Genomic DNA, 14,723 nt, shown 5'->3' on the forward strand with positions numbered 1-14,723 from the left:
GGGACCTGGCCTAAGTTTGCTAGTGGTGACTGCCTTCATTTTTTACTTGAAACAGAGGCAAATGAAGCACACTAGAGGTGAGAAATCGACCCCACAGCAATTTTGCCAGCAGTAATAGTAACAATAACACCATCCATTACAATTGCTACTATGCAACTATTAGCACAAACAGCAAAAGGAATCTCCCTGAGTCTGGGATATGAGTCAGAGCTCACACCGAACACTGAGCACTCTTGCATGATCGCAATAGACCTGACAACAATCCTGCAGCGTATGTTACATTATCATCCTCCTTTTACACCGGTGGACTCTAAGAAACAGAGAGGTTAAGCAACTTGCCCCAGGACACCCAGTTCATCTCAAAGCTCTATCTTTTCCCAACCCCCAGCGCTCCAGCCCACTATACTCTACTTTCATGAGGAAACAGAGGCATGGAAGTTAGTCGATTTGACCCAAATCACATGCTGGACCTCAAGTGGCAGAGTCCAGATGTAAACCTATGCCGCAATTTACCTCTGAAATTTATGCATGCTCTTAACCAGGACCCTATAATGGCACTTTAAAAAACAAGCTTCTACTGCCTGCAGCACACACTTGTTAAATACCATTTATATGGAAATATGGTAGTACCTACAGCTGACCGGCAAAACATAACCCAAGATGCTTCAAAATGACCGAGCGGAGCCTCCTGATTGCCATCGCACTGCCAGAACCTGCCAGGTGATTCACTGAATGTGGTGCAGCATAGCTGAGGAGAGGAGAGGACTATTTGATTCTCATGGTTGGCAATATGCATAGGTGGAGAAGGTAGAAGTAGAAACACGGTGAATTCAATTCAGCTTGACCAGTTCAACAATTATTGAGATTATAGGAGATGATGAAGAGACACCGTCCTTGAATTTGAGAGACTAAAAGCGTGGTGGGAGACAGACAGCGGTATACACACATATGGTGGCACTGGGAACTCTAATGATCTTTTAATAAAAAGATTTTAATAGTGGTTCTATGCCAGAACAACCCTCACTCTAAATGACCTTCTCAGTCCCTTACCACACCGGGAGACAGCGCTAAGGACCTCGATGAAGAAAACCACCTACAGTAACATCAAAAAATGTTCTGTGAACTCAAAGGGAATATTAATTAAGATGGAAGTCAGTTCAGGCAAAATAAGGATGAATTCGAAAGCTAAATATACATAAGTAAATTTTTAATTAATAAATTTATCAATAATCATCAATACAAATTACTTATTCTGTACTAGAGGTTACGCTAAGCACTTCCCGGAGATTATCTCCTTCAGTCCCTTACACCAACCAGTGAGGCAGCTTTTAGTATTCTTATTTTGTAGATGAGGAAAGAGAGACTCAGAGAGGTCAAGGAACTTTCCCCAGGTCACACAGCAGTAAGCAGAGGGGCGGGAATGCAACCTGGACCTGGAAATACACACGTGCTTCAGCAGCAGTAGAGAACGGAAGTGAGGAGTAAATTAAAGATGGGCCCAGAGAGGCCGTGGGACCCAGACCACGAGCTGCCATATTGAGAAGGTTCAGACTTGCCTACATCGGCAATGGGGAGAAACAGAAGGACTTTATGCAGAGAGGCAGCCTCACACAGATTAAGCATTCTGGATGCAGTTGAGAATGGGCTGGAAGGACTCTGGGTAGTAGCAGAAAGACCATTTAGAAGGGCATCATGCAAAGCGATGATGATAGTGGCCCAGAACAAGTCAGTGAGCTGTGCGGAAGCCAAAGAATGGGGCAATAATGATGAGGTAGGTGAGCTGAAGTACCTACCAGATAGCCAGAGGACATAGGGGAGAAAGGAACGAAATGGAAATATCTAGAGGTGCAAAGATGACGTGTGGGCCGGGGAGCGGGTCTATTCAACAACAGAGGGTGAGAAGGGGGAAGAACAGGGACTAGTGGACCTTCCGTGGAAGCAAGAAAGGACTGCAGAGCACATGCAGGGTGGGTAAGGAGGGAGGGGCAGGGCAAGGGGGGCCCTGAAAGCCACAGGGAGAGCGTGTTCTTGGTGGGACGGTGTGGTTAACGTTATCTTATTCTAGAAAGTGGGCATAGAGGACAAAAGAGGCTGCTAGGAAGACATGCCAGTTCCTTGAGAGAGATGCTTCAGGACAGTGGAAGGGGAGAATCCAGAATCCAAGTGACAGGGTGGAGACAAAGCCGAGCATGAAACAGTGGAGCGGTGAGTGTAGATGACTCTTCAAGCAGTTTAGCCGGGAACAGGAGGAGACAGCTCGACAGTGGCTTGGGGCATAAACAAGCTTGAGAGAGGGCTTCTGTGGTAGGATGTAGGGCGGGGGAAGAGTTTAACATCAAGTTTCTATTTAGCGATGGTGTGTTTCAGGATAGGGTGGATTTGAGCCTATGTCCAGGTTTAGGAAAATCCTCAAAACGTCAGGCCTCTGGATGGGTTTTCAGCAGTAGTTTCTAGCAATAACAACAGCCCAGGGGCCAGTGAAAACAGAACTAACTCTGGATCTGGCCACCATAAGGCCTCTGTCCTGGCCCCCTGGACCACACAGGGAGGTGGCTGTGGCTCTATACACACTTGGGGACAACCTGGCCCCCCCCACCTGTACCCCAGGGGGCTGCTTTTTGATCTCTGCTCTGACCCTTGACAGCTCATATGTTGCTACCAACATCTTGAACGTCCAGGCTGTTTACTTCTGGCTGGGGAAGAGGAAGGGCAGTGAACAGTTCCAGGCACAGCAGGAAAGGCAGCAAAAGGCCAATATGCACTGATGATCCTCCCCCACAACCAGCACCAGCACCAGCAGCAAAGTGATTGTGTGTTGGGAGCAACTGGAGAACGAAACGTGGCATTCAGTGAACTTGAACAACTGCCTCTTCTCCAAATGCTCTTCCATCTGTTGATAAGACAAGCGAACCTCATCCCTTCTTCAGCAGTAACCAGACAACTGCCAACTCTCTGGCAACAAGTTTCTCAAGCAAAATGCCTATTAATTGAACATCCTCTCAAAATGTCAGGTTTATTCATCGATTCTTCAAGATGGCTCCCATTGGGCCTTGTCAAGGTTGGGGCTGGGTTGGGGGAGGGGGTCTGTCAGGCGGTGGGAAGCCAGTAGGGGGAGCACACGCCTGCACAACGGACTACCTCACTCCTGCTGACACGCTCCACCCAAACACCGATCTTCTATTCTTTTAGCTACAAAACGTTAAATCACAGGGATGATGGCAGCGGACCACCCTATTTTGAGCCCCCTACCCATGTGTTAGCTAAATAGTTTAAGTGCCCCCAGTAAAACATCAGTTGCAAATATGAAACTTAAGACCTTCTAAGTATGAAAAGTGGCACATTTGGCATTTTATGTAGTGATAGGAAGCAATCTTCAGGATCTATTCTATGAGAAAAAAGCAAGGGGCAGAAGAGTATAAAACTGCATATGTGTGAATATTAGCTACCATTTGTGAAAAAAGAAAAAGACAAGAGTATCTGTATTTACGGGGGTCTGAGTGTTGTGTGTGCATACCGATGTGTGTGTGCTGTGGACAGATGCACCCTTGGGAAGCAGACACAAAAAAATGAGGACTGGTGGTTTCTCCTAGGGAGGGATTTGGGTGGTTGAGAGACAATAATAGTTTGGAGATACACTGTTTAACCTTAAACCATGAGATGCTTCAACATTGTTAAATACTAGTTACAAATGGAAAGGCACAAGAACATAAAAATAAACCTGGCAAAATGAAAATGTGGATCTTTCTCAGGAGAGGCCCCTGACTCCTGGGAATGCAGGCAGGAGCTGTAGTAGGTGAGCACGTTAGGGGAGCCATCTGTCAGGCCAACAGGGTTGTGGATACTGGGGTCCGGAGGCATTGGGGCCCAACCCGCCTTGCAGAGGTCTGTGATATGAGCAGAATTACAGCAGGCAGGTGGGTGTTGGGAGCCTGGGTAGTAGCCGGGGAGGTGGGGCTGAGGTCTGACGAGGCTAGGTGGATGGAAGATGGTCTTCCCAAGGAAGAGGTGTTGCTTTGGAGGGAAGAAAACCAAAGGGCAGATGGGCGAGGTGCAGTGAGCAAGTGCTGGGAGTAGGCATAGAACAGGCTCAGGCATGGAAGCCACAAGTGAAATGATCATTTGGACGTGAGTGTTAAGGGAACAGGAACAAAGGGGTACACCATGACCCGATCACCAACTCATCACATAATCACAAGTGTCCACAGGGTCCAGCACTGTCCTGGGCGCTGGGATGTTCTGGCCCAGGAAAAGCTAAAACTCTAGTGCTATGAAGGTTTGTCAAATCTGGATATTAAGTTGCTGGGCAGAAGCCATTAAATATTCTTCAAATGATGATTTTAATGGCTGCATAATGTTCTATCTTATGGATTTACAATAATCCTAATCATCTTAAATTAAAAAAGACACTTGAGCTGTTTCCAACTTCTTATAAATGAATCCACCTTAGGGTGTCATTCTGATATTTTTCTTTAGGGATCAACTCCTAGAAGCAGACCATCTGGGTTAAAGGGCGCATGCATTTTAAAGTCTCTTAAAATGCACTAAGAAGGCATGGTCCAGACTTGAGACTCATTGAATTTGACTAGTAGAAAGGATATTGGGGCAACTGTCACCCTATAGTTGGAAATGTGGGTCTTGCTTGAGGGTTGATGAGGACAAGAATTCTGAGAAGAGTCTGCAGAGAACAAGAGGGAAAGACAGAGGCATGGAATGAGATCTCCCAGCTGGGATAAGAGAAGTTGGAGACCTCAAAGAAAAGAGGAGGTCAAGGATGGGGAAAATAGGAAGAGGAAGGTAAAGGGATGAGACAGGAGAAAACTGAAGAAGTCCAAGAAGAAGGATTTCCAAGCAGAAATTGGGATAAAGAGAAAATATAGGAGAAAGAGACTCATAGAGCATGGCTTGGGGTACTAGTGACCTTCAAATGAAGATCTCTGTGGAATATTCTGGAAGAGGTTGTGGTCAGCATTAAAGCAGAGGTGATCTCCTTTTCCTGCACAAGGCATCATGGGGGGTGAGGAAAGCTTGCTAAAATCCAGATTCCTGACCTTCCTCAGGATCCCTTCCCCTTGTCAAGTACCCCTCCTAACACACTTTGAGGGGCTGTTGAATAAATAGAGCTCAACTCCTTGACCAGAAGCTTGGAGGTGAGTGGGATTCTTGGGAGACTACAGAGTGAAGGGAAGGCTCAGGGGTTCAGGAAGACCTGTGAGGTCTCTGGGGGAAGGGGTGGAAGTTGAAGAGGGGTGAAAGGCGGTCGCAGTGGAGCAAGGCCCCAGGAGAAGAAGGTGGGTGGACACACAGGCTGATGGGCCCTGGCATGTTTTCTGGAGACAGTGGGGAGAGATTTTTAGGGGAGCAGAAAGGGGAGCACTGATTTTAGGGGAGCAGCAAGTCTTGGGGCCTCTGTTTGCTCAGTCAAGGAGGGGCTGAGGGCTCCTGCTGAGAACAGTCTAGGGTTTAGAAGACCAGAGAAGGTAGGAAAGAGTTGCCGTTGGTGCTTTATAGGGAGTCAATGAAAACAAAGAAGACTCCTGGGGACCAATTCTGGCTGTGGGTTCTGCCTGAATAAGACAGACCCTGTACCTATTCTGGGGAGATTCCCATTCCGTGTTCCTCCCCTGTGAAGCATCTGCATTTCAGCATCTGGCTGTTTCATTCCTTGGTGAAGACTTCTTTTAAAAGAATTTTAAAAACTTCTTCTGTCAATAAATTACCCTTGTCATCCCTTTGAGATTGCCAGCCTCCCTCCACCGCTCTCGGCTTTCTTTTATATATATCTTAATCTCCTGCGCCATCTTCCTTTCACTGCCGTTTCTCTTTTTTCTATTTTGTTTTTACAATACTCTCAATCATTTTCCAGTTGCCTCTCTCCACATGCCCCTGCCTCGCCAGGCCTCCCCCCTCCCTGACCCGGCTCCTTCTGAACCTGCTGGCTTCTTCCACCCTTTTATCCTGGGCACAGCTCTTGCCAGCAGACCAGCTACATAATTTGCAGGACTCAGAGCAAAATGGAAATGCAGGGCTCCCTTGTTTAAAAATAAATTTTTAAAATTATTTGATGTAAGAATTTCAAGCTGGCAACAGCAGAGCTCAGACCAGAGCAGGCTGTCTGAGCAGGGCACCCTGAGCGCCTACGTGGCAGGCTCACCCACCGAGCTGGCCCTGTTGCAATGTTTGTTGCTTTAATCTACTGTTTATTCACCAGTTTTTGAACATTTTCAATTTTGCTTCTGTTTTCTGTGCTGCTTTCATCTACTTTACCTTGCTTGATTTTGCCCCACAGTCAACATGATTATAAAAACCAAATAAGATATCCTGTTTTAATGAATGCAGTGGTCCTTTTCACCAAATTTTTTTTTTTTTTTTTTGGCCAAATTTGGAGGAATGATAGGAGGAATGATAGATAGGAGACTCCCTTCTAGGCCCAACTGCTGCTGGATGTTTGGGTGCTCTTGGCTTGCTGAGCCCCTCAAAGTCATGCCATTTGGTTATAAGAGCACTCGGGAGGTGGGTCCCTGCAAGAAGACCTGAGGAGAGGTAGTTCCCAGCTGATTATGCCACTGAAAATGCCCTCATATAAATAAGCATTGCTCAGGGAGTGGCTTGAGTAAGCATTTGATAGTAATGGCTATTCAACAGCAATAGCCAAAGTACTGACGTAGTAGAGGAGTACTGATCTGGAACCTCCCAGACTGGAGGGTTTCCAGCTCCTTCCCTTTGTGTCTGTATTTCCACCTGGTGGCGACTCACGGGCCCTTCTCTCCCACCCAACCAGTGCCTAAAGGTTCACCACTTACTTGTTGGTCTGTCTCTGGTGCTGGATGACCATGTTCTTCTCATGGATCGTCTCCAAAAGGGCCGTGGCTAGAGATTTCAGATCCGAAATGGACTGCGGTGTAGCCGGGAGGCTGCATCCCTGATCCTCGGATAATAGCTCCTGAACTAGGTGGGACACAAAATTTACGACTCAGTCTCCAGTCTTTCTGGAACACTGGAATGCAAAGCGATGTCATTACTTCCTGAATAATGAAGCTGGGATGGGTTCCCAGCCTCTGAATGCTAATCTATTGTATTGACAAGTTCACTTCAAGTTTAAAAGTAAAACAAAATAGAATTCAGTGTGAGGTTAACCAATGGGGTCCTCATAGACTTTTATCAACAGTTTTTTAAAAGGATAACAATCTTAATATTTGTGTGGTATTTCACACTTTCAAATTAACTCGTTTAAGACTTAAAAAAAAAAACACCACCTGGGAAATAGTATTTATTTCAGTTTCATGGACAGGAATGCAAGGTGCTAAAAACACTGGCTGTTTTGCAAATACCAGTGAGTAGTCCTGAACTCCAGGCTCTGAATCAGGGTCCTTCATGGAGTGGCACACAGGATGGGAAGCAAGATGACTTAGGGGATTACTTAAACTACAAAATATATTTTACATATGCATATTTGCAGAAAAGACAGATAAACTAAGTGGATAACACAAATAAGACAGGACCACCTGCATACCTACTGATGGAAAAAAGACACAATGTTAGTCTCTCACTGTATCTTTGAACCCCATTTCCTCTATTTATAAGATACACAAATTCACACACCTTTCTCTCCTAAAACATAAAATGTAACAGTTGCTCAGCAATCCATGTATTGGCATCTAAGAATTTATTTATTAAGACTAGATATTACTACTGGGTATTTATGTTGTTTCCAACCTTTTGGTTAGTTGTTTGTTTTAGTTATACCTAATATGGAAGAACTTACTTGAAGCAAAATGTTTGCATATGTCTGTAATTCTTTCTTGCTGGTTCAAAGGGAGTCAGTTTAAGGTTTTTCATAACAGGTAGCCAAATGGTTACCTAGCAAGGCTGTCTACATGTATGATCTGCTGTGGGTGGCTAAGTGTGGCTGGCACTCCCCAGTGTGACATGGGGACTCGACATTCAAAGATGCTTGGCAATGAAGCGTATCTAGAGAACTTAACTTAGTTGGGGGACTTCTCCATTTTTAGAGTATTGTAGTTTTCTTTTAAGAAACAATTCTAGGGTATCCTTTCTTGTTGAGTGGAAAAAAGAAGTTGCTGGGGAAAGTGCCCTGGTTATTAGGTTGGCTGGCAATTCAGCACTTTCTTCAAGCCTTTCTAGTTCTGATGAAGACTTCTGCATGAGCCTCGCTGGCCTGCCCAGGGCCAGCTGAGCATGTTCAACCTGACACTTCCATTCAGAACTGCATTCCCAAATATTAAGTGTCAGAAGCGAGCTCTCTGCTATTTATTCCCCTGGACTGTTCCTGGAAGATCATTATTTTTCATTGAAATCGACAAGAAGGAGGAACAAAATTGCGATCAATAAAAGCTTCTTTGAAAAAGGCACATGTTCTATGAAAAAATGATTTCAGCAGCTCTGAGACTTTTCTATTCCGATCATAGAGGCCAGGAAAAGGAGAAACTCGATGAGGCTGAAACATCTACTGAGATGCTAAAATGATGACTGGGGAAGGAGAGAACATTCTTGAAAGGAGAGCATGATACCAGGGTATAGCTAGAAAGGGGTCCGGTCACTAGGAAATCCTCTAATGCAGCAGTGCTCAAGGCAGGGTCCTGGAAGCCTAATAGCATCACCTGGGAACTTTGAGAAATTCATCTTCTCCACACCCCAGACTTACTCAATGAGAAACTCTGGGGTGGGGTGCAGTCATCTGCTTTAAACAGTCCTCCAGGCGAGTCTGATGCAGGTAGAAGTTTGGGAATCCCTGTCCTAAGGGTCGCCTGTGTTCCCAACGCACAAAAAGAGCAGGTTGCATGAGATGTGGACCCACAGCTCTGGCCTTCTCTACTCCTAAGTGGTCTCTCCTGGAGAGCAAACGTGTGAGTTCCTACCTTGCTTTGCAGAGAGGACTCCCGTCAAAGCACTGCTGCTGGATTTACCCTGGCCCTTGGAGTTTTTCCGTCTCTCGAGAGCATTCTGAAGCAGCATTGGGAGAAAATCAAGACGGTAGTCAGAAAAGTCAATAATGGAAAAACACGCAGTCTGGGTTGGCGCATCCTCCCACCCAGCACACAGGAACCCCCGACAAACTCCAAACGCCGGCCTGATGTTCAGAATTCTGAGTCCCAGGCAAAAAGTCACAATTTTTATGGACACAGTAAAGAGTCTGTTTTTTTTTTTCTCTTAAGTTGGTGCCTAGCAACATGACAGCAATGATAGTCTCCTATACAAAAGGTACTTGAAGCTCAATTAAATCAAATCTGCACTAAATTAAATCAAATCTGGAGAACTCACTCTAATTTGTGAAGTCACTAGTTATGGAAACCCTTTTCAAATAGACAAGAGATGCAGAATGGGTTTCCTTTCCTGGACCCATGCCAAAAGATCGTTAGTGATATTTGGAAGGATTCTGTGGCTGGACTGGGAAATAAGCCCCTATCAATTAGTGGCACGTGGACACAGGATCAGGAAGCACATATGTGCCACTTAAGTGTCACTCCTGACACAGACCCTCACATGAAAAACGATGTGTGTGGTATAGTCAGTGTCTGGGAGACAGAACTGAGTTAAGTGTTGTTAGATGAATGCGTGCATATATTTTGTCAAACTAAGGATGAATTACACAATCTGAAATGCCGTATTCTTTAGCTGCATCTGTGTAAGTTTGGTGTCAAGTAAAGGGTGGCCCCACAGAAGGGAGAGGAACAACAGCACAGAGACTTCTGAGAAAAAAGCCAGAACAGCAAGAAGGCGCTCCCCAGCACCAAGCCTGCTGGAAAACTTCACCCTCAGGAAGAGAAATCAATCTATTTTCAAAGCAGAGAAACCCAGGAGATTTTTCTAATTATAAAACTTACAACTAACATCTGCAGAAATAGATATTATCAAACTAATGGTGCTGGAATTAGACTAAATAACAGTGGGGAGAATTTTAACATTCTGTCCTTTCAGTGTGACGTGAACATTATCATTTAGATTGTGATTTCCCCATCTTTGTATCTTCATCACTCGGAAACCATTTTCTTATGGATGATTATGAGACAAATAGCATCTGATGACAGAACAGTTTCCAGAAAAACTGGATAAAGAACCTCATTTCATACCGACCGAGGAGGCTGTAAAGGGACCACGTCTAGTGCCTGGTGGCCTCTGCCTGCCCCGGTCAGGTGACAGCACTGGACGAGCTTTTGTGAAAGCAGTTTGGTTTTGTTTGTTGTTTGGGGGTTAATTCTCATTGCTCTGTCACTGAAAGCTCTTATTGGACTTTATGGGGGGGGGGCAGCAAGCACTAAACTATCTTTGGCACATAAAAGAGAATTAAAATAGAATGACATTTAGATGTACAAGTGTGAATCATCCCCATCCTTGGTGTGATCTTGCTACCTTGTATTTGGCAATGTTAGATTTCAGGAGGCTGACCTCTTCTTGAAGTTGTTTTAATCTTTCTTGAAGATACCTGGAAAAGAATATAGATGACCAGAAAGTGTCTGGTGGCAAAATAGAAAACATATACTCGAGGACAGGAAGGAACAAATGAAAATCATATGCCCAAAGAGCCGTCTTTCCCACGAGGTGCTTCCTCCCCACCAAAAGGAAGAGGAGGAAAAAACACATCCTTGCGACCTCTTCTTAAGTGGATGTGAGATCAAGGTCAAATGTGCCCAAATCACACAACCCCACTTTAGAGCAGGCCTCTGCAGAGAGCCCCTGAGGGACAGCAACACAGTTTTCGCATAATTCTCATTAAGATGATTCCACTGGGAAGTGAGTCAGGAAGAGGCGACACCAGACATAACATTAAGTTAGACACATACACACGCTGAAATCTGCCTCGGGGAAAAGAAACAGCTAAGGGAATTTCTCAATTTATTTTCTTACTCTTTTTCCTCTCTTTGAGAGCAATAACAAGCAGCTTCCCTAGGCATCAGGCAAGGGACGCTTCTTTTCTTACTTTTACAACTAAGTCCCGATGTTAATATCATCCGCTGGAGGCGTGACTTGCCCTGCATTGTGAGCCAGTTTCCTCTAATGTCTGCAGGGCTGTACATAACTCCCGGCCTGGAAGTCGATGGTGGGGGGGCCAGCGCTCCCCACACGCACAGGCATGAACCTGGTCCCTCACCTGTTCTCCATACACAGGGCGTCCACGTCGATAATCCGGTTCTCGTGTCCACCCAGGATGTGGTTGAGTTCCTGGTTTAGCCTCTCCACCTTGTCCTGGTAGGAACACCGCTCTTCCTTGACATCCTGAAGCTCATCCACAGAGGCTTGCAGGTCATGCTCCAGAGACTCAATCTGAAACCAGAGAAAGTTCCCTTACTCAAGATGTTCTTCAGACGTCGGCTTTATGGCCAGAGATGGAGACTTCTGCTTGGTTGGCTGACTTTTAGAGAGCTTATTAATACCACCCGCATGCTATAAAACCATAAGCGCCTCACACAGGGATATAAAAAAAGCTAAAAGCAAAGGGATGACTTCCAGCCAGACACTTACTATATCTAAGATGGGATGGGAGCAGCAGCTCGGAAGAACTGAGCCAGCCCCTTACCACCTACTGCCACATGCCCTAAGGCCGGAGGCGTGGAGGGGCAGAACTGGGCACATCTCTGAGTCTTCTGCAGACACACTTTTGCCAAGTCCTTGAGACCCAGAACTCTTGTTCTGCTCTTCAAAACCAATTAGTAAGAGAAGGAAAATGAAGTCGAGGCTTTCTTAGCTGTTCCCTAACTAGAACTCTGCACCCACTGCGATTTTGCCAACAAAGCATCGCTCAGCATTTCAGCGGAAACTTGCAAATGAAGGCCAGTTTGTCACATTTTGCTCTTTTCCTGTCTGGCCTGGTTAAGGGTAAGTTTCTTGTGCTCAGAACAATGGCATTCAAAGAGAATAGACCTGCTGGAAGCCAGAAACACAGGCAGCTTGGGAAGCTGTTGGGGTCCGGAGGAGTAAAATCATTCCTTTCATCTTTTTCCTCCTCTGATGCACATCGCTGCCACCCCACGCTCCCTGAGAAAGGGGCACAGAGTACTCCTTTACTCTTAACAGACGTGAGCAGTCACCTGTTCCTTGGCTCTCTCCAGTTGCTGGACCAGATCTTCACGTTCATGAGCTGCAAAGTGTCGAGTGCCAACTTCTTCGTCTCCGAGCCTCTGTTTGGCAATTGTCATCCTCAAGAGCTGCATTTTCCATTAGTAGAAAAAGAAAAAATAAAGTGTGTGTTAAAATGAACAGATCCAAATACAAACCCAAGGAAGCTAGGCAGAAAGTTTTGTAAGATAAGATTTTTCAAGAAATACCAGGGAAAGGCACAAGACAAATTTATTGCAAATATGATGATTAATTTTTTTTTTAATTTCAGGATCCTTTACTTCTCCATTAATTTTAGGGTATGTGCTTTTTTTAAAAAAATATTTTTTTCACCCTCCACCAAACCACCCATGCCCGTACCCCCTTTGCCTCCCTCCACTGTTTCTCTTCTCTCCCCCATTCCCTCTGATAACCATTATATTATTTTTGCTGAGTTCAAGATTTATTCCTACTATTCTTTGTACATGGGTTTTTTGGGGTATTTGTATTCCACAGATGAGTGAATCATCCACTATCTGTCTTTTGCTTTTTGACTTACTTCACTCACACAATCACCCTTCAACAGACAAATAGAGAAATTGTGGAACAGATAGTCAATGGAGTACTACACAGCGGTGAAGAATGATGAAATGGTGGCATTTGGGACAAATGGATGGATGGAATGTAAGGGAAATTTTTTTGAATAATCAGGAAACAAACTCAAGGAATCCTTTAAACTTAGCAAAGATTAAAAACTGTAACACAATGCTGGGAAGGCTTCTGTATTTGTAGTTTTGTCTACCTCATGCTTATTTCTAAACTCAACATCAATACTTGGGTTTTTCTGCATCACATGTGGACTTGTATGGATGAGTGTGGCATTGCAAAGAAACATGAGCCATTGGACAACCATGTACCTAGCTGGGGTTGAACAAGGCCACCTCAGCTCAGCTCTCATAGTGTAAGCAAGTGATCTTTTCATGGTCGACGTAGTGCCATAGTTTTCACATTTTTGTGTTTTTTGCTAATGCTTTGTTGAGCTATATCAAATGGCCCCATGCATAGTGCTGATGTGTTATCTGGTGTTCCTAAGGGAACGAAGGCTGTGGCATGTCTTACAGAGAAAACACGTGTTCGAAAAGCTTCTTGAACGTGTGAGTTACAGTGCTATTGGTGATGAGACTCGAGATGACTCAAGCTTAAACAGAAACAAAGGAAAAAAAAAAACAGGGTATATATTGATAAGTTGACAAAAATCTTTGTGACCAGAAGCTCACAGGAAACTAACCTGTATTTCCCCTAGGAGCAGTGTGATTCAGTATTTGCAAATTCAGCTTCACGTGGCTCTAGAAAACATAACTACAGCAAATATCGAGGCCGGCTGTATTCAGGGGGATTGGGAGTGGATGGCAGAATTGCTTCATTCAATGGGAAGCTGATGTGTGAAAACATTGTTCACGTCACACAATTTGTGGGTTGGGGCTTTATAACACCAAGTGGATATACAGAAAGACAAACAGCAAACGAAGGAAGAAACATTTTTCAGATCAAAGGGACTAGAAATAAGAAGGCTCGTTGTGTCTTTTCTGGGATGAGGGAAAAGGAGGCTTTTGACATGTTATGGAAGCAGGGTACTTGATATGTGAAAAGCCAGACTGACAGCCTGAACTTTAAGTAATAAAACACCACTGTGGTTTCCCATTCACAGCCCGCTTCGCTGAACACTTAATTTAGAATCACACAATTATGTTTGCTTAATGCCAATTAATTATTAAACATGTTTATTGAGGTCTGACAGCCATCTACGAGAGTCATCTTTTATATACTGGATGCCTGTTAAGCTTCAACAAATATGTTAACAATCATTTGGTGTGTAATGTGCATACACTTTTGACTATTAAATCGCAGGGCTGGAGGAAACATTAATTTTTATTAATTTATTTAAATTTAATTACGTCTTTATTTTTATAATACCTAACACAATGTAAATGCTATGTAAGTAGTTGTTACACTATACTGTTATGGGAATAATGGCAAGAAAAAAGTTTATAAATGTTCAGTACAGATGTAGCAATCATTAGCCTAACCACATAGTAGGGATTTTTTTAAATCTGCAATTGGTTGAATGCACAGATGCAGAACCTGTGACTATAGAGGGCCACTGTATATCCGTATATATTATATTTACATATTTATATAATTTACACATATCATTTCTTTTCTCACTATCATCCCTTTTCCTCACCACTCCTTCATAACCTCCACTGGTTTTTGAAATTGTTTTGCATTATTGAATTGTCTGCTAGAAACACTGATTTTCAAAGTGTGTCCCATGTTGGTAGCAGTCAGCTCATGTGTTGGGTCTGAAACTTGAGTGAAATGAGCTGATGGACCCAACAAGGCTGCAGCAAAGGGGAAGGCAGTGCTGCCCCAGGCAAAGTTCTCCTCCTGGCCTAGCTGACAGCCCATAGGCCCGCAGGACTCCGACCCGGCTCCACCATCTGTGAGCTGTGCAGCCTTGAGCTTGCGCCTGACCTCCTCTGAGCTCAGTATCTTTCACTGCAAAAATATGACAGCACAAACAGCTTTCTCAGAAGGTTGCTGTAAACCTGGAGTGGGAGGGGGTGGAGCTGCACTGAGTTTGCATCTATTATGGGGGACTTCAAGCATAT

General features: G+C 44.5%; 1 protein-coding gene across 2 annotated transcripts in view; it reads right to left on the reverse strand.

Annotated features, from left to right (window-relative positions):
• The window catches only part of CCDC149 (coiled-coil domain containing 149), a 95,330-nt gene that overhangs the window by 23,619 nt on the left and 56,988 nt on the right, over positions 1 to 14,723 (reverse strand). For both annotated transcript variants that reach the window (XM_037530779.2, XM_037530780.2), the window contains exons 5-9: positions 12,045 to 12,161; positions 11,108 to 11,280; positions 10,369 to 10,441; positions 8,877 to 8,961; positions 6,801 to 6,945 (exon numbers count right to left, since the gene is read on the reverse strand). In XM_037530779.2, coding sequence (XP_037386676.1) covers positions 6,801 to 6,945; positions 8,877 to 8,961; positions 10,369 to 10,441; positions 11,108 to 11,280; positions 12,045 to 12,161 — 593 coding nt within the window. The remainder of the gene's footprint in view (positions 1 to 6,800; positions 6,946 to 8,876; positions 8,962 to 10,368; positions 10,442 to 11,107; positions 11,281 to 12,044; positions 12,162 to 14,723) is intronic.

The sequence above is a fragment of the Talpa occidentalis genome, unplaced genomic scaffold, assembly GCF_014898055.3.
Source record: "Talpa occidentalis isolate TD23 unplaced genomic scaffold, MPIMG_talOcc4v2.1 talOcc4.6, whole genome shotgun sequence".
Lineage (NCBI taxonomy): Eukaryota > Metazoa > Chordata > Mammalia > Eulipotyphla > Talpidae > Talpa > Talpa occidentalis.